The sequence below is a fragment of the Numenius arquata genome, chromosome 3, assembly GCF_964106895.1.
Source record: "Numenius arquata chromosome 3, bNumArq3.hap1.1, whole genome shotgun sequence".
Taxonomy (NCBI): domain Eukaryota; kingdom Metazoa; phylum Chordata; class Aves; order Charadriiformes; family Scolopacidae; genus Numenius; species Numenius arquata.
In genome coordinates, this window is record NC_133578.1 from 18,665,361 (window position 1) to 18,691,528 (window position 26,168).

General features: G+C 43.3%; 1 protein-coding gene across 1 annotated transcript in view; it reads left to right on the forward strand.

The window, feature by feature from the left end:
• Positions 1 to 26,168, forward strand: part of LOC141462905 (unconventional myosin-X-like) — an 86,150-nt gene that overhangs the window by 47,790 nt on the left and 12,192 nt on the right. The window contains exons 22-33 of the mRNA XM_074145056.1: positions 2,736 to 2,842; positions 7,172 to 7,477; positions 11,562 to 11,601; positions 13,116 to 13,904; positions 16,009 to 16,132; positions 16,634 to 16,877; positions 17,707 to 17,802; positions 19,426 to 19,519; positions 20,153 to 20,208; positions 22,019 to 22,161; positions 23,911 to 24,105; positions 25,319 to 25,476. Of these exons, the coding sequence (XP_074001157.1) occupies positions 2,736 to 2,842; positions 7,172 to 7,477; positions 11,562 to 11,601; positions 13,116 to 13,904; positions 16,009 to 16,132; positions 16,634 to 16,877; positions 17,707 to 17,802; positions 19,426 to 19,519; positions 20,153 to 20,208; positions 22,019 to 22,161; positions 23,911 to 24,105; positions 25,319 to 25,476 (2,352 nt within the window). The remainder of the gene's footprint in view (positions 1 to 2,735; positions 2,843 to 7,171; positions 7,478 to 11,561; positions 11,602 to 13,115; positions 13,905 to 16,008; positions 16,133 to 16,633; positions 16,878 to 17,706; positions 17,803 to 19,425; positions 19,520 to 20,152; positions 20,209 to 22,018; positions 22,162 to 23,910; positions 24,106 to 25,318; positions 25,477 to 26,168) is intronic.

Consider the following 26,168-nt stretch of genomic DNA (forward strand, 5'->3'; position numbering starts at 1 on the left):
TCCTGCCATACTTGCCCATACCCACAACACAGATTTCCTAAAGCTGTTTAACACAGTAATCCTTGCTGTTAGAAAGCATTAATTTCCACATTTCAACCAGCTGTTTTGCAGGGCCTGTTTGAAGGAGGAGGTTTCTGTAGACTATTTGGCATCCAGGTCACAGTGACCCACTTCCTGCTTTCCCAGTGTTGTCCCCAAGAATCATATGATCCCGCTTATGTACACATGGGTACATACACAGTTACATTTGTGTCTGCTGATCTACACGTAACCTTAACATGTTCACTGTTGCACTGAGGGTGCGTGCAGGCATTGAGGCTGTGTGAGGAGCACTGTGGTGCTGTACTGGGGTTTAAAACTTGGCCAGTGTCTAATAGGAGCAGATATGATAGAAGTAACCTTGTATGTTTTGTTTAATGATTCCTTCCTCAGATGAAAGTGATCCCATGTTTTCAGAAAGTGACTGAATTATGACAAAGAAATGGCCACCTTCCAAGTTATTTCCACAAGGCATCAAAAATATTTCTGGATTTGAATAAATTTTACTCGTCTTTGTCATCTAGGGGAATCTAAAAAAAAAACCCTCAAAATGCCAATAGCTTAAAACTAGATATTGTTATGTTATTTGAGATTAACCCCTCACTCTCAAGCATATATAGAAAACCCTATTGGATTAGAGTTGGGTCGTGTTGAACTCTGCATGCCTCAAAGTTTGTTTTTTTTACTCCTTCTTACTGGCACAGCAAAGTCTATGCTCACTAGGGAAATACTGACAGACTATTTTTTTTTTCAATTGGATGAAGATAATGGACTGAGAATAGTGTTTAGCTGGTTGCATTCTTGAAATGGGTGACTGCTGCTTGGTTCTGGAATGTAACAGAAAGAGCAATCCCTGCCTCAAAGAAGTCTTTAAGATTGTCGAGTTGACAGAGGGAGTGGATGTACAACTTGCAGGGAAGGATGCCAGCTTCATGGTTGGCAGTACCTTGATAATGAACTTTCTTTTAAGGCTACCCATGGTTACTTAGTCATTATAAAACAGCTCATTTCTTAAGGCCATCTAAGTGAAAATGGCTCCCCAGGAAAAACTAGAGTCCAGGGAAGCAACTGGCTATGGGTACTAACTCAGGGAGAGGTTTCAGTACATGGTGGTCTTTGCAGAGGGAAAAAGGAGACTAAAGAAGCGATTAGGCCAGAAGCAGTGAGGGAAGGGAAGGTATACAGAGACATAAGGGGAGGTAAGTGGGGAGAAGGAGAATTTGTACAAAACACTGGACTAAATGACTGTTCAAATCTCTGAACATCCCTCTGACCTCTCAGCATAGCCACACGGATCCAAAAAATTTGTAAGGAGTTTTTACCGATTAATATAGTTCTGCAGATTGGTGACTGTCACCTCAGAGCCCGTGTTCACAGCAGCGCTTTAACCAGTGGGGCAGCGCTTTAACCAGTGGGGCAGCACTTCCCTAGCATAGTCCGTTCTGCTGCTGGCCCTGGCAGTGATTTAGCCCGTGTCAGGCAGCAGGTCACACGAGCAGAGCCATATGGCAGTTGCTGCTGTGACTGCAGCTTGTATGGACATACCTTAGCCAACTTTAATCTAGGCTGGGTACTGCTAGCGGTGTGTACCCACAGCGCCGTGGAGCTCCATGCAGGCTGCACTCTATCTCAAAAAGCAAAGCATTTATCTCAGCAATTTGTGCTGAACTCTGTGCTAACATAATGCAAGCCAGCTGATTTAAAGTAGCTCAGATAAGTCATCGCAATTCCTGTAAACATTCCCTTATCTTGCTTGTATCTCAGTCCTTTTGTCTCTAAGATAGCACTGTCATCCCTCACACAAGCGTTTAGCACCGAGCAGAGGTTTGAAATACAGGTGATGGAAGATGCTTGAGAATTAAAACACTGGACACTGAAATGCAATCAGTAATATTTGGAGGCCTCTGCCATCGGGGATGTTTCCTCCAGTGCATGCTGCGCTGTTGAACTTCCTCAGCAAGGAAACATCTCCACCTCAGAGTTTCTGGAGGTCACAGAATCACAGAATGATATGGGGTTGGAAGGGTTCTCTGGAGATCATCTAGTCCAACCCCCCTGCCAAAGTGGGTCTGCCTAGAAGTTGGTGGAGGGCTTCAGCTTCCACCCAGAGCTGGTGGACTGGGTGCTCAACTTTGCACCTCGACAGGGATTTTAGCTTTCGACTGTCTTCCGTTATCAGGATTGCTGTTAAAATTGCTTCCTGGAGTCTAGAAACCTAAATGTTCCTCCCTTTCCTTGAAATGCGGAGGAGTTTCTTTGCCAAATATTTAATCGCCCGAGTAGGTATCAGTGCCTGCTGCAGGGAGGTACTGGATCGGGCAGGGAAAGCGGTCAGCGGGGAAAGAGTTAATCCCAGGCGCAGGCACAGGCTCTCCTCCTCCTCCTCCCTCCTCTTTCCCTCCTTCCTCTGCTCCCTCCCTCCCTCTTTTAAGTCTTGACCACAGAGTGAGGGAGGCGGGGGTTGGGCGCAGAGTTTGGCTCATGTCGCCGCAAAACTTTTTCCTGGTGCTGTGAGCGGGGGCACCCCGGGGCGCGCCGCCCGGGCGGGCGCTGGAGCGGCGGCAGCGGCGGCCGCGGGCCCCCGGGCACAGCGCGCACCCCGTGCTGGTCACCCGGGGATGAAATCTCCCGGCTCTCCCGGGGACTGACTTCTTTCCTCTCTTTGTGTTTATTGAAACTCCTCCCCGTGGCGTCAGGTTTTCCTGAAGGAAGCTCTTGAGCAGAAGCTGGAGAAGGATCGGGAAGAGGAGTTGAGGAAAGCAGCTATAGTCATCCGAGCCCACGTCTTGGGCTACATGGCAAGGTCAGTGCTGGGGGCTGCCCCACCATCCCTGTGCTTGCGTGCCTGGGTTGCCCCGACCCCCTGCTTTGCTCTCTAGCCCTCTCGCATCCCTCCCTTCTTCCCCTCCTGTATCCTAAGGGAGAGCTGCAGTATCTGCCCTCCCTGCCGGCATCAGTTCTGCTGAAACCGTTCTGCACCTCTGCCACCTCTTCTTCAATTCTGTGCACACTTGCACCCTCCCTCAGCGCTGCTCAGCAGGCTTCTGCGGGGACCTCTCTACCCATTGCTTGCCTCCGATGACACCTTTTCCTTGCCTTCAGGGCTCTCCTGGCTGGGCCCCACCTACACTTCGGGTCCCCTCCTTTTCCTTATGCCTGTCAACTGTGCTTTCTGCTCCCCCTGCAAATCGCTTCTTCCTCACTTGCAGCTCTGCCTTTGCTCACCCTCTTTCCTCGCCCTGCCTGTTTGCCTCGTGATCTCCCTCTCCTTTTAATTAACTCTTCAGAATTGGTTTTTGGCCAGCTTTGCACCAGTAATCTCCTCTTGCCGCTCCCTTTTGCACCTGACCAGAGGAGGGTTGGGAGAACCAACTGCAGACAAACTGCCCCTCCTCTGCCCCTCGCAGTCAGTGTAACAGCTGACTCCTTAATGGCTGTGGCATGCACACTTAATCCCAGTAAGATGCTCTTTCCTGGCTGGTCTCTGCTCCAGACACCTGTCAGTCAGACGTGTGAAGAGGTGAAATCCCTGGCCAGCAGAGCTGAACCAGCAGTCGCTCTTCTTAGAGGTCCAGTTACACCAGGTAGCTCATTTTTGCACGGGGAAATGTGTGCGAGGGTTGTACCCTGCCTTCCCAATGTGGAATATCAGCAAAATACACATTTGGTCTCAAGGGCTTTTATTCATTTATTTATTTCCCTCTAGGAAGACAAATGAGCTAGCTCTATTGTTTGTACATGAGATTGCAAGTTCTTTGTGTCGGGGCCTCTGCTCTGTTTTACTTTGTGTCTAGCAGTTGGAGAGAGGAGTAGGGATTAGCACAGGAAAATTGATTTTTCTGGGAAACATCACTGCAGGCAAACTGGATTACTGCTTTTCTGAGTTCCTGGGAAGGTAGCTGCTGCCCTGCAGGGCTGTGATGGAGACAGCGTTGCAATAGTGATGTTCTTGGCTAGAACTCTTGCGGTCCTCCGGTCTCCACAGATATGAATTCCTTGTCCCACATGTTGCTCTTCTGAGCCTCATCTTTAAGAACAAGCTGTGCTTCTGCAGCCAGAATGGAAGTCCTCACAAGCAGCTGGAGGTAACTGGACTTCGCAGGGGAGGAGAGCAGGGAGTGAGGAAAGAGCTAGGGAGGGAGACTGGAAAACATTTCTGTGAAGAGTTTCCAGTTGCACTGCACCTATATTGGAGAAGGTCCAGCAACAAGGGAGTTCATCTGACCATAGTGAAGAGTTGGGCATAGTCTGTGAAGAGCTGGGCAGAGGTCAGGAGTAACAATGTGTTCTGCTTTAAGCTTGATATCATTTCTGTTAGTTTTGCAAGGAAAAGTGTGTCTAAATTCATTTAATGTCATGCAAAGTAGGTTGGGGAAGAAGGGTACATACACCACAGGAAGCATTTTACTGGTTTCTCCCCCTTTGTGAACTTGTTCTGTGAGCCTTGGAGAACCAGTCCTAAGGGCGAGAACGTTTCCTTTGCTCTGATTCCCTGCAGCCTGCTATCTCTGACTGATCACTAAAATGTGAGACAAGAAAATCAAGCTCATTCAAATCAAGCCCATTTTTCGTAGCTAATCTGTGGGACTCTGGGCTGCAGGTAACAGCTTCACCAGCTAAAACACATCTAACTGTTCCCAGACTTGCAGGATTCATGCACAAATTTGGCTGTGTCCCTGGATTCTGTAGGACCTTATTGCTCAGGGGAAAAGAGTAGGAAATTGCTCCATAGCCCTGTGTTCTCTAATCCTTGGAGGCATAACTGCTAGCTACAGCTCATTGACAGAATAATTAACTAAATTCTAAATGCAGCATTGGAGCCTTTGCAGCCACCCCACCTTCTCTTGTGATACATGGTCCGGATGTCTCCCAACTCCTCGGCGTGGGCTGCAGGTTGGAATTTCTTTGGCCAGTGCAAGAGGGTGAGTGGAAGGCTGGACGAGGGGAATGAAATGCATGGCCTGTGTGCAGCAATTCAGCTGAAGGGCGTCTGCGAGGCTGGCTGCGGTCATGAGGAATGAGGGGCCACTTCAGCCTGGCAGATTGTGAGGCAGAGCCGGCCTGTGGCTGGGCAGGGCTTGGCACATGTTGCACTTGAGAGAGTTTCTGGCAGATGCATTTTGTAAAAGTCAGAGTGCCCTTTTTGATGCACTTATATCTGCCTTGGCAGAAGGTGCGTGTGCAGCTGTTCACACCCCATGTGCGGGGCGTGGGGAGGACAACGGGAGCCGGGGTGAGGGGACTGCAGCCCAGGAGCAATTCATCTAAAACCTCCCACTTCTTATCACCTCTTCCCTTTCCTCCTCTTTTCTTTGTGCTTCCTCCCTTTGACTTTATACTTACGGAAAAGAGCGTGACCTCTGCACACTACTGCTATTAGCATCTCTCTCCTGATTTTCTTGAGTAGACTGACATATCTGATGTGGAGGGAGGTGGCAAGTTGTCAGCATGGGTCCCTGTTGCCATTTCAAGGGGGGTTGATTGCCAGGAAGGGGATTTTGAGGTGTGTCTTTTCCTCAAGAGGTTGCAGAAGGCCTGTGGGAAGCATACGCAAGAATACTATGCTATTTCCAGCTGCTTTCTAGGACTGTTAAGACCTCACAGGATTACTGTAGCCTGTTGGCTCAAGATCCTGGGTAACTGTCCCATAGAATTTCCCTCTGCAAATTCTGTTTTGGATTAAAGAAGGTTTTTATTTGAATAGTACCAATGATTATTTCCCTAGAGCAAGATATTAAGGTTTCTAAATATATCGAATTACTTTAAAGAATGTCCACTTATTTCCATTCTGAATAGATTTAGCTTCAGGTCAGTGAAATCTTGTTTTTTCCCCTGTTGGATGAATAGAAATGCCACCCAAAGCTGCGGGTACTTTGACTGGGAACAAGCCTTTCTTTAGTCTTCTCTTTCTTAAGGTCATGTAGCAAACGCTGTCTTTCTATAAGCCAGGATTTCTGGTTCCAGTCCTGCTTCCTCAGAAATCACTTGAGCATCTAAAACTGTTCTTCAAACGGAGGTGCTGACACTGAACAGAGGATAAAAGTAGCAGTGCAGGCACCTTCTACACAGGATTTCTGCTTGCAAGTATAAGACTGTGTTGGGATCACCTTCACCTGATGATCCCTGTGGCCCCTAAATCCATTTTTGACTTGCTGCTTCCCAACATAATCCCACATCAGGTGTGTTTGGCCTTTGGTTCTTCAATAGAAGACTTTGTTTGGCTCTTTTGAATAGTTTAATGTTTGCTTGAATCTAGCTTACAAATTGATCCAGATTACCATGTAATAGTAACCCTTTTGTTATTTGTCCAGTTTGTCTGTCATGTACAAACTTCTACCAGTCACCACTTTTTTTTTTTTTTCAGGTTCTTGATAAAACTATTCTGTAATGCAGAGGCAAGAACTGACTTTTCTAGAACTTCACTAGACTACAGAAATACTGAAATGATGATTTTTTTCTTTTGGGGCCCTACCATGTTTTTTGGTTTTAAAGTGCTGCGGAGTTTATTTTGATATCATTATTGTTTAAGCAAAATGTTGTGCAATATAAGTATATGTTTATGTGAGCCTGTTACAATGTTACACTCGGCAATCAATATTGTAGTATCACTGTGTTTTCCCCCAAACAGTATGAGATTAATGTGACCAGATGCATTTTTGCCCCATTTTTGCTTTTCCTGGAGTAATTTGCTTTTGGCCACTTAAAAGATGGTGCAATGTGGGACTTTGTTCTCATATAGTAAGGCCACTTGTATGTTTCTGTTGTAATAAATCCACACTGAGTGATTAAGCCAACTGCACAGTGAATGTGTGCGATGTGCAACGCAAGGAGACTTTGGGCCAGTGGACCTTCTCTTTCCAGGTGCCAAATGTCTGTTCTTCATCCTCTCAGGGTCTTCACGAAAGTAGGTGCCCACAGAAAGAAACCGGTGGTAGATATAGGAGTGAGAGCAGTGAGGAATATGATTTATGGCTAGTGGCAGTAGAGGAACAGAAATTGTGTCATTTCTGAGCAACATTTTTCTGAATTCATTTTTCTGTGGACGTGGTAAGATTGGCCACTACACCAGGGCACGGGAGATGCAAAGCATGTATTGCCTGGTGGCGCATTAAGTGTCTGATTCTGTTTCCAGGAAGAAGTATCGGAAGGTGCTAGCCAGTGTTGTGATAATCCAGAAGAACTACCGAGCGTACTTCTGGAAGAAGAGCCTGCAGCAGCTGAAGGCCTCCGCTGTCACCCTGCAGAAGCACTGGCGCGGCCGCCTGGCCCGCGGCCTCTACCAGCACCTGCTGCAGCAGGAGCTCAGGCGGAAGCAGGAAGTGGAGGAGAGAAGGAGGCGAGAAGAGGAAGAACGGATCAGAAGAGAGGAAGAGGAAAGACAATGGCAAGAAGAGGAGGAGCGTAGGAGGAAACGGGAAGAGGAAGAGGTGAAGGAAAGGTACAGGATGGTATCTGGCACTCACAGTTCCCGAGCGCTAAAGCTGCTGAGGTGTAAAGGCGGGTCTGGGGCACTGATGTGATGGTAACACTGGGACAGTGTCCCCGTGCCGGGGGGCCGAGTTGGGGTGTGCTGGGGGCAACTCAGAATAGAAAAGCAGAGTGGAAAAGGAGTGTCCTGCTTCCTTTAGGAAAGCTAATTCTGGTGTATTTGTACCTCTGTTTTTCAGTGTTTTTCTGCTTTGGAATATACATGAGATACAGAGATGCATGATTTTCATGTTGCCTTTGCAGTGTTAAAGGAAGCTTTATGCAGTCTTCCAAAAGCTGGAGGGATTAGCGGTATGAAAAGGTACCAGAGTTCATGGGTACCTTGGTGCGTCCAGTAAGCTGGGCCAGAGAGCAAGGTGGGCAGCACACCTCTGCTGCTGCTTCTCTTCTTACACTCAGGAGAATACACGTGCTCTCCCCGTTCCTGCTGCTGTTCATCTCTCATCAGGGATATAGATGTGTCAAGAGATCAGGAGGGGAAAGGAAAAGCTAATGTGACAAAAAGAGGCAATCTGTGAGCAGTGACAGTACACCTGTTGAGAATCCTGCACCTCGTGCATCATTTACTGTTCACTCCATGGTTACTTACATCCTTTCCAAACTGGGTGTCTCTCCTTATAATCTTTCGTTTTAAGAAGCATAAAGCTTCAACTATGAGATTATTATATAAGTTTAAACAAATAATCCTGTGACGTTTCAAGTTTTTTGTAAATATTAGGTTACATTTCTTATAGGCTTTCATTACATACTTGTCCTGAAGTTGGATCTTGGCAGGCTAACGTGTGTGACAAGCATCAGAAAATTCTAAGGTTAGAAGCCTGTCACAAGGAAAAGAGATTGCCTGTGATTTCACTGGAGACTGTCAGATGATGTATCTGCTGGGACAAGACATGGAGTCAGTGACACCAGTGATGAACAGTTTGGTCAAGGAATTTGTTGAATAACACTGAAGGCTCCGTTTTATCAATGTGTCAATTTTCAACAACAGCCTCGTCAGCGACATGAATCTGTACAAGTTCAGAATGTCAGTAACCAGTTTGCAGATATCAAATGCCACAGATGCTCTCTCAGGTCTGCATTCTTCATTGTGCTAAGTAGAGTTTGTCCCTACCTAGTTTTAGATAAAAGAATCTCTTTAGCTTATTCGTTCTAGAGTGTTTCTGCCCCTGCCCTGTAGTTCCCAGCCCATGAAAGATGAGTTGAACTCAGCATCATTGTGAAGAAGTGTCAGTGCTTCTAGGAATGTGGTGAACTGCTCATTTTGCTTTCATTTTCTACTTGGTGTCAAATGGCTTCATTCAAAGTGAGTAGCCAAAAAGGTACTGGGCTAAATCCTGAACTTCCATTTCACCTCAAAAATGAGGTGTAAGTCCACAGAAATTGAAAATCAGCTGATTTGCTGAGAACAATCAAAAAAACCCAACACAGGTGCAGAGACAAATTTAGAAGGACCAAGTTGCAAACTGAGCTATAACAAACTCAAAATTGGCATGCGGTTATTGTGCATACACTGTTAGTAAAAGGGAGCCATGGAGAAATTCGGTCTACTGTTCAACAGGAAGAAAAAATATATTGTTGAGAGAACCGAGGTATTTAATGGTTTGGAGGTTTTTTTTATCTTCTCCAAAAGGCTTAGCTGTTGGACACTAAGTACAATTAGCACAAATGTGAAAGAATTCAGAACCTAGCAGGGAAATAAAATGTTAGAGAATGCTCAGATGAATCAGATTACAAAGAAGTCATCTAGACTTGATGAAATTAATGCTTGGGTAGTTCAAGAACCAGCTGAAGCAGTTTGAATCAGTAGCTATTTTCTTTCTCCTCCTTTCTTGATAGCAATGGAGCTTCCATAGAACTGGAAAATTCCAAACATAATCTAAAATGGGAAAAGGAAGAAGGAGGGAATTGTGAACCAGTCAGCCTAACCTCAATTTCAGGAAGATACTGAAACAAATAATGTGAATGCTTGATAAAGGAATTAAGAGCTAATGTGGATTTCTGAAGAACAAACAGCATTGAAGTCATATGTTTCCTTCTATGATAGGTTATGACATGCCATGTGGGTAGGGAAAAGCCATAGAGGGTAGGTAACTTGACTTTGGGTAGGTAAAGAGTAGGTAAGGGCTTTGACATGTTATGACAATACCCTAAGACACTGTAAGGAATGTGGTTTGGAAAAAAGTAAATGAAACAAGACTACGATTTATGGTTTTACTGCTTTGTATTATTGCATTTTAATTAGTAAATAATAGAAGTTTTTTGTTAAATAGGAGAGAACTCTTGGATGGGATTCTTCATGGTCTGTGCTGGATATGGTACTAGTGCAGTGTTTTCATTATAAGTTGGATGAGGAAATATGAGTATTCTTACTAAATTTGCAGATAAAACCTTGTGGTGAGTGGCTATAAGTGTATAGCTAGACAGGATTACAATTCCAGTAATTTTGGCAAATTAAAGAAATAGTCTGAAAAGCATAGGATAGCATTCAACAGAGACATATGCAGATCTACAGTTAGGAGTAATCAAATGCACAGAGAGAGAAGAAGGAATGCCTGCTTCAACAGCAGAAAGAAGGTCTGGAGGCTAAGTTGAGTATTACTCACCGGTGTCACGCTGTGTGAGAGGAGAAAGCAAATGCCATCTATAAACAGAATTGTTTCTGTAAGATGTGGGAGTGAGTCTTCTGTTCCGCTTGGCACTGGTAGGGCTTCAGTTGGAGTACTGTCCCTAGGTTTGGGTATCCCATTTCAGGAAGAGTGTGGATCAGTTGGAGACTGATGGAAAGCAGCAAGAAATATCAGAGGTCTAAAAAATGCAAGGAACAGTTGCAGGACTTAGTGTGGAGATTGTAGATGGTATTCCTGATTTGTTTTAAAATGGCTCTGTTTCTTGAAATCTTACATCATATAAGGCAGTTGTTTAACTCATGAGTACTGTTAGACATCTTTCAGTAGAGTTGGAACCATCTGGGTCTCACTTATGACAGTTTTCATTTATAAACATTTCCTTGATTTTTTTGAGAGAGAGAGAGACTGAGAGCTTTAAGGACTTTGTGACTTGCAGCTGCAGTTTAGAATTTGGCTGGGAAAAGCTACAGGGCCTGGGAAATAAATATTGTTGCCCTCCTGTTCTGCTTGGGATTGAATTATATATTTGAAAGTTACCACGGCTGTTCTGAATTTAGCTGTATGGTGGTTGCTGCAGGCAGACTCTTCCCTCCAGCCACATCCTATCCTTGCTCCCTATGCATGACTCTGGCGTTTGGCTTCCTATGGGTTCAGTTGCTCGTAGCGTGTTTGCTATGGGGAAACTGGCCATAGTGACAGCTTTCCCTTGGAGTACAACCTTTTTGATCTGGGTTGAGATGCAGCTCCGTGTGATAGTTTTTTCCTCTACTCATGTTTACTAACAAACTCTGACTCTTACAGCCTTTACTAGTAAACTTCATTTTGCATGCCACTGAGAAGTTATGCAAGCTGGAGCACCGAGGTCTTCAGAGTAGAAAGTCCTCAGCTTAGTCATTTCCCAAAGTACAAAAATTTCATAACTTTTGGGGGAGTTTAATATAGTAAAAGCAAAACAAAACACAAATTCAATGCTGGTATTGCAATAATTCTGTTCTGTTTTATAAAAAGCAAACAGTTTCCTGATATCTGTCAATTAGGCATGTACAACCTCATGTAATAGCCACAGATGTATAGTACTTCAGAAGGTTTTATTTACATTTATTATGAGTCTAACTGATGTGTCTTTCTGTCACTGTTTCCAATGTCCTTCCTAGTGTGTTCCAACTAATCCAATTTCCTGATTGATCTGAGAGTTAAGTGCACAGGGAAAATCTGTTGTATCCACAAAGGTCATGCCAACCACAGAGAATTGAATTTTTACTAAATTACAAAAGCTTTTAAATCAATCTTAAAACAGGTACCTTATTTTAACCTTATCCATGGCAGGATGATATGTCCATGTAATTAGAAAGCCTCATGTAGGAAAACTGTGTCTGTCTCTGACTATTGTGTCTTGGTTTTTAACAGAGAAAAGGAGCAACTGAATGCACTACTCCAGGTGCCTCAGGTAAGTTATTCTTTTCATATGTCTTTGAGTATCTGTGAAGGGTCCTTCATTGCCTACACTTTGCCTGGAGCTGCTATTGTTGTTGTGGCAACACTATTTAAAAAATGGGGTTTGTTCACTCAAAACCTGCAGGTGTTTGGCAAAGGTGCATGGAGTTAATAAGGTTGGGTTTTTTTCTCAAGGCTCATGTACCAGCTTGCATAGTTCCGATTTGAAAATTTCTGTTATTTTGTGTGCAGCATCCTTTTTTATCTCTACTGCTTGAGCTTATTACATGACCTTGTGATGTGCTGCACTGTGACACAGTCTGTTTTGCTGGATTATTGCCTGTAACAGCCAAAATAAAAGTGCAGATGGCTGCTATCATAGCTAAAATAAACCCCTTGTAACTGATCTAATTGTTTGTTGGTACTCGATATATCAAAGAGCAGACCACCTACCCTGAGGTGTGTGAAAACAGCAGTATATCTTCTTTCTTTTCCCAAACCACTTGTTCCCCAGTTTCAGGCCAGCTCTGTTCAGGAGAGATGTCAGATTAGAGTATAAAAATGCACTTGTCCACAAGTAAGAATGAAGTAGAGAACAAACAACAGGGTAACTGTAAATAAAACAACGATTGTAGCTTAAATGGGCCAGTTCATTGGCTGCATTGTCATACTCCTATCAGGAAGCACATGAAATCCTTTTGGAATTTATTTTTGTTTTTTCTTGTGTGTGTATGTTTTCAACATCCTCCATGGAGGGGAGGCTGGCTTTATCTTATAGATAAATGTCAGTGAAAGTTACCAGTATCTTCCGTCTTCTAATTATTGTGTACTTGCTAGAAATTTCCTGTTACTTCAGTGTGAAGAATAGAGGAAAGCAGAGTCTTCAGCAGCCAGCCAGCCATCATTCATCCAGTGATGCTAAAGAATGCCAAGAGGTTCCGGGCAGAATTTTGGTGGGGTTGCGATGGATACAGTCCTGCTTCATTGCAAATATTGCTTCCAGACCTAGATTCTGGTGGTCAGACCCCCAACTCAGGAAGCAACGAAATCCCCAAATCTTTTAGAGAATTTCTGGGAAATCTTGAGCTCTTAAGCAGTCTATACATATATATATTCATATATAGTTCCTTTCTCCTGTATGTGTGTGAGATAGTTCAAAAAGAGAGGATGGACTTCCAGAATGCTTTTATACAAATTGTAGTGTACAAAAGGCTGTAACATGACCAGCAGACAGAGAGGCCGTTCCAAAAATTCACTGATCCCAGTGAAATACTTTGTACAATTCAGAAAGGAGGTAGGCTGCTGAAAAAAAGGAGGTACCTGAAGATCTAGTAGTTCTACCTTTAGCATTTACACCATGGATGATGGCAGATGCTGATCAGAAAAGGAGAGGATGCTTAGAGTCACATCCTTTTTTGCACATGGGAGGTACAAGGCAGGCACAGGAGATAGGAAGAATGAAAGTTCCAAGCAAGAAACACATATAGGTTGAAGAAGCTGCTTTAACACTCTTATAAATTCTTTTAGGTGGAGGCAGTAAAGACCGAAGAGGTGGATATTCCCCTGCAAGAAGAAGAGAGACGTCAGATGGAGGAGATCTTAAGACTGGAGAAGGAGATTGAGAAGTTGCAGCAACAGAAGGAGGATCACATGTCTATCATCTGTGACAATACCAGGAATGAAATCAATCGGCAGCGAGAAGAGGAGATCCAGAGGCTGGAAAAGGAGGCATCTAGGGTGGCCCAGGAATTCTTGGAGCTGCTGGATTTTGGCAATCTGGATGAAAGTGTGCAGAACTTAGAGCACTCACTTTCTAGTGAGGGAACACTCAACATTGAGTGCAGCCTGGTGGCACCTCTGGCTGAGGAAGAAGTGGATGAGGGTTTTCATGCTGATGACGAAGGACGGCCAACTTCCACTTTGGTGGTCTTGAATCAGCATAGCACAACAAACAGCGATAACTGCTCAGAGGAAGGTGCGAATACAAGGTTTCCAATTCTCCAGAGGGAAGTGGGAGAGGTTGTCCCTGCTCCAGGACAACCTGTGGAAAGAACTGCTAGCCCCAAAGAGCAGAGCGCCCTATTTGACCCAGCAGAAAGCATGCGCAGCACTGTCTCAGATACGCAGAGTAACAGCGGAGAGGTGGGAGAGCCGATCTACACTTCTCCCCCAGATGTGGAGTCTGACTATGACCACGAAGAGTTTGATGGCTGCGGAGATGCAGGTAGCGCCTCAGCCGAGCCCCTGAATGGTGAGGAAGGTCTGAGACACTCCCATGGTACCAGCCTGGACTCCAACCGTGGCAGCCTGGACTCGGTAAGGATCCCTCCCTTCACCTTTCCAGACATTAGTGTGACTTTGTTTATATTTATAGAGTCCTTGCCTTCTTAATGTATGACTGCTTGCTCTGCGCAGTGTTACTAATACATAATTCTCTTTTACATCAATAATCAACTAGGATTACTATTATATATTATCATTATAAAGGAAGAGTCAGAGACAGGCTGGACGCCAGAGGGCTTGTAACTCTCCAGTGTTACTGGTACACAAGCTAGCACATATGTACCTAGGCTATTTTAGATTTTTTTCCATCACCATATATTAATGTAAGACCCTTCAGGAAGACTGAAAGCAGGCAACTAGTACCTTGTAGGCATACGTTCTACTTTAGAGAGATTTCACAGAAGTAGCCTGAGCTTCTAGTGGATAATCACAAGAGGAGATGGGAAAGGCTAAGGTTTGATTCGTTTCCATCACTAAAACTTCTCTTGTTCTAGTGCTGTTACTGTTTGGAGTCAAGGGTTTATTTTCAGCCACTATGTGCAAGTTAAGCTATTCTAGGGCTTGAAGAAATTACTGTGCTGATCTAGGCTGGGTCCCGGTGCACGCTACCAGCCAACCTTTTCATTCCTACTGCAGGGTAGTAAAGCTGGGCTATTAGCCTTGCACTTGAGGCATCTCAGCTTAGATCCCACACTAGGCTCTGGACTTCCTGAGTGCCCTCAGGCTAGTTGCTTAATAATGAGGCGATAAATCCCCTTACAGAACAGGATGTCAGATAAGCCCACATAAGATTGTGAGGAGTTCAGGTGTGAAGCCAATGACAGCCATAAAAATACTTCAGATAAATGATGTACCTGAGAACAAAGACTTGAGCTCCAAAATATCTTTGGGAAAACTACTGATTATTTTTTTTAAGGAATTAATTCACTTCCTTTGCTGTTTTTTCCAATAGGCAGATTGTGACCCTTTTTAAAAAGTTGCATGATTTTTCCTGTTTGCATTTCCCTAGTGTGAGCTGCCAGCCATCAGAATTTTTTATGATGTGATCTGCTTGAGTAAAGGTACCTTCTCTGTGGGCAGGTACTCGCAGATCACTGTCAAGTAATCTTCAAGTCACGAATCATTCTGTCACAGCCTAGGCCAGTTTCTACCATTCTTCTTAAAATGTAAATAGAAGTGGAGGATTTTATTGAGCTCCTCAGTGATTAAGATTCATGAAAAATCTGTTTGATACTATGTCATGGTATGAGCCACAGGAAGAGGTAACTGCAGCTGGGTCAAGATCCCTTCAGTAGCTGCTGATTCAAGAGTACCTGCTTTTTGAAATTTAATGACGAGAGAAGGAGAATGAATGAGTGGAACAGGAATGAGACAAAAGAAAAAGGCAAAGGGGTCACAGGGAGAGAACAGAAGGGAAAATGAAAAGAAGCAATATGCGTCTGAGGAAGTAAAAGGTCTAAGGAGCTGAATTCGTTAGTATTAAATGGAAAAAGCTGATCAAAGGGAGTTGTATTTAACATAAAAGAAATGATAGGGTAGTTTGGGATTTCATGTATGAAGTACTTTCTTATGGCTGAGGGCCATTATCTAGCTGGAGAACAGGGATGAGTAAATACTATACTATTATTTCAGTAATTTAGATCGTTGGTTTTAGGGTTCATTTATCCAGGAATGGGCTGTTTTTCCTTATCAACCCAAAGCAAGATATCTCCTTGCTGGGGTTAGAGTAGTGTTCCATCTTGTCCAGCATCTTGGCATGTCTGCCAAAAAAATCAGAAAAATCCTCCAGAATTAAAAATTCTCTCTTAATCCCACTAAATCAGATTTTGGACTGTGGCTTCTCTCTTGAAACAGGAAGGTTTGTTACTGCAAGTAACTGGAGTTTTCTAGCCATGTCCACTGCTGAATGTCACTCTCCTTTCTGCTGTGAAAATTCCATGCTCTGGAGACTCTTGCCTTAGGCATTAATGTGTAAGCTGACAAGCCTCTAGTTTTACTGTATTGCTTTTTTTTGTAAAGGGAGTATGTGTAGTTTTGCACCTTCTGATCATGTGACTTCTCCAGCCTTTTTACGTGGCTCCACTCCTCCTGCGACCGGGAGAGCCCAAGTAGCCTGTATTCCTTCTTTTCTTTTTAGTTTCTGGACAGTGAAGAAGAAGTGGATGTTTACATTGATACAGATGAAGAGTTTTGTAATGGACGAGTCACTATCTTCAATGGCTCAGGACCACCCTATTTTCACAGCTATCTCTACATGAAGGGTAAGTGGCTTTAGCAAAAATCATGGAAGGATGGAATCTAGAAAACCCGCTTTCCTTTTCTGTTTCTCCAGAATCATTGTCTTCAACTGCTCTTAGTTCTCTGTTTATTCTCTTTTTAAAAAAAAATATTATTCTTTTAATTAAAACAAGTAAATAAAAGAGCTTGGAGGTGGATGTCAGGGAATTAGACTGCTTATCTTTGCCACTGAGACCTAATTGTGACCACTTAGTATGGGCTTAAATGACTCATTCTGAGCTACAAACCTGAAGACAATACAAAAATATTTGAGTAGTGCATATATTTCTATATTTTGTGTTTGTTTCACGAGTTCGTTCTGTTTTTTCTCTGTCCAAATTTAGGCATAACCTTGTTTCTCTCCCTCAGCTCCTTTGTTCCATGTAGGAGCTGAAGTGGCAACTCAAGTGTCCATGAAGGAGGATCAGAATGGAAACATGGCCTTCCTTGCATGTCTGATGAAATCTTGCTCCCTCACTTTGCAGGAGGTCTCATGAACCCATGGAGGCGGCGCTGGTGTGTTCTGAAGAACGAGGCTTTCATGTGGTTCCGCACCAAGCAAGAGGCGCTGAAGTCAGGCTGGCTCTATAAAAAGGGTGGAGGCATGTCAACACTTTCACGCCGCAACTGGAAACGCCGTTGGTTTGTGCTTCGAGAATCCAAGCTGATGTACTTTGAGAATGATAGTGAGGAAAAGCTGAAGGGGACAATTGATATCAGAAAGGCAAAGTGAGTGAAGAAATAAATCCTTTTGATCCTTAGCATTCGCTCTTGAAGTGCCCAGTGCTGCTAATTCATCAGCCTATGTATCTTCCATGGGAGTAGGAGAATCAGAAACATAAGGGAAGGAAAAGACGATTAGAGCTTATAGTTCTACTCTGGAGGGAGGCTGGAATTACTTGGTAGTTCTCTTTCCAGTCTTGCATTTCATAATCTGGCAGAAGCTCTTTCCAAGCCATGGATGGAGCCAGACCAGGAGGGGCTAATTAAGTGCATACCCCATGCATGCTCCCCTACCCTGACTCCATCTGTTTCCTGGCTTCTCCAGGCATTTCACAGAGGTGGTATGAAGCTCATAGTGGGATTTGAATTTGGCAGCATGTACTATGCCTTTTCCTGAGCCCTGAATGCTGTTTTTGCTGCCATAGCCAGTTCCTTAGCTCCTGCTGTAAGAAAGAGAGGCTAGTCACCTATTAGCATTATGTGGGCCCGTAAAGCATCAAAAAGAATGGCACATCCCACTTGGTAAACAGCCCTCTATATCAACCTCCCTATTATCTCTTCTTCCATCTAGTCTGCTGGTGTCTTGAAGAAAATCCATTTAACGCCTTAAGCTTCGCTTTTGTAGTAGGTTAACTGTACAAATCTTTTTAAGGGGACCCTAAAAGTCTTAATGTGCATTAGAGGAATTTTGTATTTCTGTTGGAGTTACAAGCCATCCAAAACAGTGATTTTCCTTCTGTATGGTGAATGGTAGGATGTGAAAAAAATTGGCCAGATGGAATTTATGCCTGTGATAGGTTTTCAGTTTGGGCTCTTGTGGTTTGCTGTGTTCCAGGGAGATTGTGGACATTCATGAAAAGGAGAATGCCTTGGACATTGTGACAGAAGACAGAGTTTATCACATTGTCGCAGAGTCACCCGAAGATGCCAGGTATAAGAGGGAGTTTTGTAGTGCAGGTCTGACCCAAGTATTCATGGGAGAGCCTGGGAAACACAATCACTTCCCTTTTGCTGCAGAAAAGAGGGAATTCATTCCAGAGTGTCATTTTGTTCTTACTGGGAGGTACCACACCTACTTTGGGGACTCTCTGTTGCAGCTGCCGAGATGGTGGTTCAGCCTGTCGGTCAGTCACGGGACTGCCACCTTCTTATGTGGCTGTGAGCACACCGAATGCAAGGGTTACTTCAGGAGACATACAAAACCTTAATATAAACTGGAACATCTAATAGCTGATTTATTTATTAAATGGAATCTTGAATCAAACAAAAAGTCTATTCATGTTGTCTGTAAATGATTGTGAGAGCAGCTGGGTTTTGTCCAGGAGACAGAGAAAAGGCTGCAGCTTATCGGAGTCTGTAGTGTCATCTGATAAAATCTTCCCAGTGCAAAGCAAATAAATGACTCATGTCCTTCCTTCTTGGCGTCCTGGCCAGACAGTGGGAATCAGTTGTTTGAGGGCAGGTTGGACAACATTCTGGCTATGCAGAGCCAAGTTAAGAGGTTACTGTCCCTAGCTGCTCGTGTCTTAACACTTTTCCCGCTCTTACCAAGGCTTCTGCTCTCTCAGCCCAGCCAGTGTAACTGTTTCTCTTATCTACTTTAATCTGATTCTGTGAAGTTATAGGGTCTGTTGTTATTTCATTTGAAGGAAGGGGGAAAGCGTTTGGATGCAAATAAATTAACAGAAATAGACTAAAGAACAGCCACGTGAACAAGAAACAGGCAAATTCAAGGGGCGGTAGCTGGAGAAACAGTAACTTCTTAACCCAGAACTTCCACAACTGGAATAGGAATGCCCTAAGATAACACTGCAGAATGGCAAGGCAAATGTAAACCAACTGTTGCCTCTGTCAATGCCCTGTCAGCCCCTGTTCTGAAGGAGAAGAAAGCACCAACACTTGCACTAGCAAAGGGCAGAGCAGCAGATGTCATAGAGTATCCAATTTGAAAATCCTCCATGAAGTCTAGATGTTTGTGGATCTCACTGGAAGCTGCAGATAAGAATCTGCTTGTTCTGCAACAGAGATTAGCCTCCAGATATGTCTGTAACGAGAAGCCCTTTCATAGACAAGTAACTCCAAATTAACTTATAATAAGACCCGTGATTAATTGACAGCCATATGACTTTCAAGTTTATGAGCAGATCAGAGAGAGACTAGTTAAGAAGGCTCCCAGGCGTCTCTAGGACTCTAGTCTGGGAAGATTCCCCCCTGACCCTGTCTTTACAACTGCTGTATGCTCTTCTCAGTCTGCTGATGTGCTCCCTGGTAAGACCACTGCTTGCTTACACTTCCTTGAATAGCAAGTAGAAAACTGGATTTTGCGGGAGCAGCTGTCAGTGGGTTGAAGAACGTGCACAGAATTTTCATGGATAAATAAGGAAAGAGACATTAGAGTCTGGTATGATCAGCCCAAGAGATGTTTTGTAGCACAGTCCTCAGGAAATTGTGAATGAAGAAATTTTCCCACAGGCAGCTTTCCAGGTTCCTTGATCATATTCTAGAGCAAGCTTCGCTACCCAAATCCTAACTTTGAGTCTGTTTCGATTGCCAGCGGTTGGTTTAATGTCCTGAGCCGAGTACACAGCGCTACAGCGCAGCAGCTGAGGGAAATGCAAGATGAACAAGCCAATCCAAAGAATGCTGTGGTGAGTTACTGTGCAACCAGTCTGTGGGCATGCTTAGAACCCTCTGTGTTTAACCATTTTGTGCATATATTGCCAGCATATGCAGTGCTGTAGTTCATGAGCAGTATAAAAAAGTTGGACAATTATTATAACAAAACAGCAAAGTTCATAGAAAAGAGGGTAAGCAGTGGGGGACATGGTGGTTGTGGTGGATGGCTCAGCTTGATCACCAATAGCTCTCTTTGGTGTGAGTGGAAGAGGAGGTGTGGGCTGCTGCGTGCAGATAAAATGTCTTTGATGGGATTACGGGACTAGTCTGGGTCACAGTTATTCCAGACAGAAGATAGCAGTTGGGAAGAGCTATATATTTATTTTGCTAGTACTGAGATACTAGCAAAGGTTATTTCAGACCTTCATAACGCTCTCTGGAAATTTGTAGTGCTTTTTTCTCCAGTCCTGTGGAGCCCTTACACATCATCTCATGCTGTTTAGGGAGCAAAGATGACTCACTCGTGCCTTTGTCATATGTTCATTACTACTCAAGCTATTGGAATTCAGAAGAATGTTTTCAGTTCCAATCCTATTCATGAAGGAGAATGTCTGTAATTTAAGATGCAAGCAATTCCTGTTATCTGTGTCTTTTTCACTGTACAGGGAACCCTGGATGTTGGGCTTATTGACTCTGTCTGTGCCTCAGACAATCCTGATAGGTAGGTACAGCAACCTGACCATCTCTTAGATCAGAAACTCTGTAATGTTTTTGTGGGTAGGTCCAGGTTTTCTTTGGGATTTGCATTTGTTTAAACTCATAGGAATTTATCTCCAAACAAATAAACATAACTGAAGTTCACACATGTATTTTCTTTGAGTGAAAGTTTCTCCTTTACAGCTTAAAAGTGGAAACAGCATGATCTTAATGTCAAGAAATTATAGTCTTACCTGTTACTGATACTCAAAAAAACTTTGTAGCAAAAGCATCACTTCGAGTTCTTCAACAGAGTAATTTTGAGTTAATCTTGTAAATTTAGGGCAAAGAAACAGCATTGCGGAAGATTAATGGATGAATTTAGAAATCTGTAATCTTCTTCAAATCTTTACAATGCAACAGAGCAGAGACCTTTAGTTCACAGATTGGTTAGTTTCAGAGAAGAGATTATGGGACATTTCATATCACTTTACGTTAACATTTAATTATTTCCTACAGTGTTAACAGGTTCAGCCAGGGCAAAGATTCTTACTACAGTGCAGAAGTAAAATGTTAGCTATTAAGTTATTTACCTCTGTGGTCTGATTTTTTTCTCACACAGGTTGCCAAGACTTTGGGTTACTAGTTCAGAAAATGCACATCTTGGTAGCAAACTAAAATATCATTGATCAAAATGTTGTAGCCAGTTCTCAGCTTGGGCTCCTCATAGTTAATCTGTGTCCCAGGAAAAAACTAGGCACAAATAGTAAGCTGAACAGTCAACATTTGTTCATGCATCTGTTGAGGTATACTCTTCTGGAGTACCAATATTTGAATCAATGTGAAACAAATTCTGAGGAGAAAGCTTATTTTTCAACTAAGGCTTCTATGCAGCTTATTTTTATCTTCCATAGGCTTATGCAATGGCCAGACAGTTGCTTGGTTTGCACCTTTTACCTTTTGCTTCATACTCTCATTCTACTTTTCAATTTCTGTGTTTTCTCATAGAAATCTGTGTTTCCTTTCAAAGCTTTCTGAGTCTATCCTCTTGGAACCAGTCCTATTTTTATTTTTCCATTTTCCTGTAAAACATCAATTCTGTGCAGAATTGTGAATATTCTTTTGGTAGGACACATTTGTCTGTTGCAAGAGAATCATAGAATGGTTCAGGTTGGAAGGGACCTTAAAGATCCCAAGAGTTCCAACCCCCCTGCCATGGGCAGGGACACCTCCCACTAGACGAGGTTGCTTAAAGCCCCATCCAGCCTGGTCTTGAACACTTCCAGGGATGGGGCGTCCGCAACTTGTCTGGGCAACCTGTTCCAGAAGGGCAGAGTTGTCTAGGAGCAACATAACAGTTTTTCCTCTATTTTGTCAGGATCGGCTCATCCTTTTTAAAACCATTCTCACACCCACTTTAGCTGACCCTGCTGGGACCTACGTTTGCTACTGCATCACTGGTTTTAATATGTACAAGGAGAATGGCTGTACTAGCTCAGCCCAGTGATACTAGCACTAGCTCAGTCCGGTCAGAAGGTAGAACAAAGTCCTTTGCTTATGAACCCAGGACGTCTTACAACTGGTCATTAGATAATTCATGTTTTCTTGTCTTTGAAAAGAGCTTTTGAAAGATGCTTAATTCCATTTGTCTGGTCTCTGCATTCATCAGTTTGCAGAGGAGTTGCTCTTAAGTGTTTCTACACTCCTCTGTAATTGGCATTCAGAGAATCTTACTGCGTTGTTTATGGGAAGGTGGAGAACTTGGCTTTGGGTGTGCTGTAAGTTGAGATACTGGTATGGTTATGACCAGTTTTAATGCTTTTATTTTCTGGCAGACCAAATTCTTTTGTGATCATCACAGCAAATCGAGTGATTCACTGCAACAGCGACACCCCTGAGGAGATGCATCACTGGATCTCCCTGCTGCAGAAACCAAAAGGCGAATCCAAGGTTGATGGCCAGGAATTTCTTGTGAGAGGTAAAAGGAAATGCATGCAATTAAGACATGTGGAATTCATCTTCTGTTTATAATCTGAGGGGTAGGTTTGATTGTAGCTAATCCAATCTAGGGTTTAGCTGCTCCCCAAAACCAGTCATTCTCTGCCCCTCTCCACCTTCCTGCCTGCTGCTCACCACGTCCTGTGTCGTGCTGCCACTGGCTTTTACCCAATTCATTGTTAGGTGGATTCAGAAAGCTAAAGCTGGAAAAAAAGAAGCACTTCTTTATACGTTTAGTTTTCTGATGTTAATTCTATAGCATATTTCAACATGTCCAGCAAATTCCACCAGGGAATAAATAGGAGGGAGCATGGCTGCCGCTTAGGAGCAGCTGGCTTAGGCTGACTATAACATGACACTGCAGCTTTTGTTTTCAGAAAGCTCTGTTCCTTCTGACACCTGTCATGTAGAGCGAGAGGAAGAGAGATCTTTGTCTGCTGTCCTCAGCTAAACAAACTAACCTGATTATGGTAGACACAGTGAGGTAAGAGTAGTTCTCTGAGGCTGAGCAAAAGATTTAAATTAAATCTTTAGTTAGATCTTAGTTGGGGGTGGAGGAGCTGATGCATGAGTAGTGATCACACGTGTTACAAAATGTTCCCCCATTTGTCTCAAATAATTTTAAACTTCCTTAGTATTTTCAGCTTATCACATGGTCTTAAATGTATGAAGACACTTCTGATCCAATCTGTGGAAAACAAGTGCATGAGCAAATTGCCTTACATCTTCCAGAAAGTGTCTACGAGGGAATAAAGGTCTGAGAGCAGTCATAGCAAGGCAGGAGGACAGGAAGAAAAGGGTCACCAAAAAGTAGCATAAGCATTCCGTCCTAGTCTTAAACATTTCAGGGAGATTGAATGATATAAAGCAGGTTATGAGACAACAGTTCAACTACCTTAAATTCAAAATACTTAATTGCAAGGCAACAGTTTCTTTTATCTCATATTGTTCATTAGTTAAAGACAAAAACCAATGCTCCTTTGCAAAGTCAATGTATTCTCTGCACTTCACAGTAAGATAAGTGTGTGACGGGTGTAGCCATAAAGGCATATGTTCAGGAAGGTCTGTCTCTTTGTTTTCTTTATATAGAACCTCTGGGCTCAGTCCCACATTCTTTGAACTTCATGCCTTGTGGGTGGACATTGCTTTTTACAGCTTGAAATAGAAAATTGTCTTTTTGACAACTTTAGCAACACAGACTGTCATTTTTTTTCTTTTCTGGTGTTGAATTTTGTTGTTTTTTTTTTCTTTTGTGAGGAATCTAAACTGAGAGAGAAATTATTTTTCATGACTGTGGAAGATATGTATGCAATGCTTACAGATCTTTCTACTAGAAGACATGTATCACCAAACCTCTTCCATCGAGGTTTGGATAGGCATTTGGCATCTCTTTGGAAGAATGAATTGTAAATTTTTTATTCAGATGTTTGTGACTTGTGAGGGAAGCATCCTGAATAGAGGATGCCCTCATGGTGATGTCAAACCAAACCACAGATCATTGATAAAAAAATACATAGGTCTGAAGGTTGGAACAGTTCTGTGGAAAATTTGGCGCTAATTTCTTACAGTGACTATGTAGGATATTGCTATAGCCAGTAACGCAGAGCTGGTCCCAGCATGAGCCTTTTGCAGAGAGGTGGAGTTCTGGTCCCAGAGTTAGAGAGCCGCCAGGCAAGAGACAGGATTGCTGTGGTGGTGAAACCATTGACATGTTGTGTTCCTGTGCTAGGCTGGCTTCATAAAGAGGTTCAGAGCAGCAACAAGATGTCCTCTCTGAAGATGAAGAAACGCTGGTTTGTTCTGACAAACACTGCCCTCGATTACTACAAGTCATCTGAGCGCACAGCTGCCAAGCTTGGCACACTCGTGCTCAATAGCCTCTGCTCCGTAGTGCAGCCCGATGAGAGGGTCTTCAAAGACACAGGTAAGAACAAGAAAGCAGTAATGAGTATACTTTTCATGTGTGGAGTTGACTGAAGAGGGGACGGTGCAGGAATGTAATGGCGTGTCATGTTGAGAAGGTAGCCTTGATGTTATCTGAGACTTTGTGTCTGGCCGCAAACATCTTTCCCCACAGAAACTGTAAGAGACTTGCAAAGGGCTGGAGAGTAGGGTGCAAGCGACAGTAAGTCCCTCGCGCCTGGCAGAGATACATAGTGCTGATGTTTTCTCACTGAGTAGTGTCACTGTTTATCTGAGTGTTTCCCAGACAGGGAAAGGGGTATGAGTTCTTGTAGTTGACACTGTAATTATCAGTCCATCTCTGTAAATAACTGTCATTTTGTGGCATGACCCATATTTATCTCGGGGGTCAATGTTATTCTCTTAACTAAGAGCAATGGCATACACTGTAAGTCTTTTTTGTAGCATAACTCAACTTGTTAGAAACAAAAGATGACAAGGGCCTGTGTTTGCTTTCTGTGCAGTTCTGAGAAGGCAGGATGTGGCACGATCCTCCATTGCTTGCCTTTTGAGTTTGGGAGGGAACTTGGGTTACGAGGCAAAGGGTGAATCCCCCTGACAAAGAAGGTGAAACTTAGAACAAGACTTGAAATACTGGATATTTGAGTAGCGGAGTTACTTGGAGTCTTTTTTAAAAGCATTGGAAGCATTCATTAAAGTGAGATGAGAGGAAATTTATTCTGCTCATTTGCAAGAAATCATCAACATTTTTTTATCTCAACAGATGTGTAGGGCTGCCTTTAGCAGAGTGAATTATTATTACCCTGACCTGTTCTCTCAGTTTATGTCAAATGTGTTATTTTTAAAAGTTATGAGCATTGATTTGGCAATCTGACCGGGTGCTGTGTTTAGAGTGGTCATTTTCTGAGTGATTAATAGCACAGTGTAGCCCAAACCCTGTCTGTGAAAGTAAGCTGCCTGGTTGGCACAGAAGTATTCATGTTACACTGCAAGATACTTGTATCTTGGAAAGCTGTCTTTGAACCAAAACCTGGATTGGGACCTTCGGGCTGATAAATATGTTTTGGGAATGGGGGACATTAATGTCTACCTAGTCAATTTTAACCAGACACATCATATGTTGCTATCAAAGCAGCGATGGTTTCCTCAGCCAAAAAGAGAAGATAACATGGAGGAAGTGAGTTTCACCTTCTGTCTTCTTTGTTTCTCCACAGGCTATTGGAACATCATCGTCCACGGGCGGAAGCACTCCTACAGACTGTACACGAAGCTGCTGAATGAAGCCATGCGATGGGCCTCTGCCATTCAGGGTGTCATTGACAGCAAAGTTCCCATAGAAACACCTACACAGCAACTCATCCGTGACATCAGGGTAGGTGGCATCATGCTCATTCCCAAGTGAGTTGGGGGCAGCTAGATCACTGCTGGCCTTACCCAGTCATTGCTGAGGATGTGGCCAGAAGCAGGGTTGCTCATCTTAGGAAGAAAAAAAAAAAAAAAAGAAACAAACAAAAATAAGAAACCTAAATGACTGTGCAACTGAATAATCAAATCTTAGGTGAATTTTATGTTGAATTAGCATGTTAACTGATCTGCTTAAGTGTAGACTACCACTGCTGTGCAATTGCAAATCACATGCAGGATTACACCATCAAGTGTTTGCAAATCCCTGCTTCATCCTTTCCTCTCCTAAGCATCCTCTGGACACAAATATAAAAAATTTCCATTCCTACCAGCCATATGACTTTGCTGTACCCTAAAGTCCTCTTCATACCTAAGGCTTGTGTGATTAAATAGCAGAGTGCAGGTGGGAGGACAATATCCTTCAAAACAGCAGAAATTGTGCCACTGTAGCAGGAGTAATTTTTGAAAAGGCTTCGTTCAGAAACAGTGGCAAATTAAACATAGAATCATATTAGAAGACACACCAACGCATATTTCAGAAGAAATGTATATGTAAACATATACATTGTGATGAGCTCTAAACCAGATGCAATTAGGTAGTAACTATTCAGGAAGAAAGAGCTGGGAATGACTGTGGAGCATCTTGGAAAACTTCAGGGT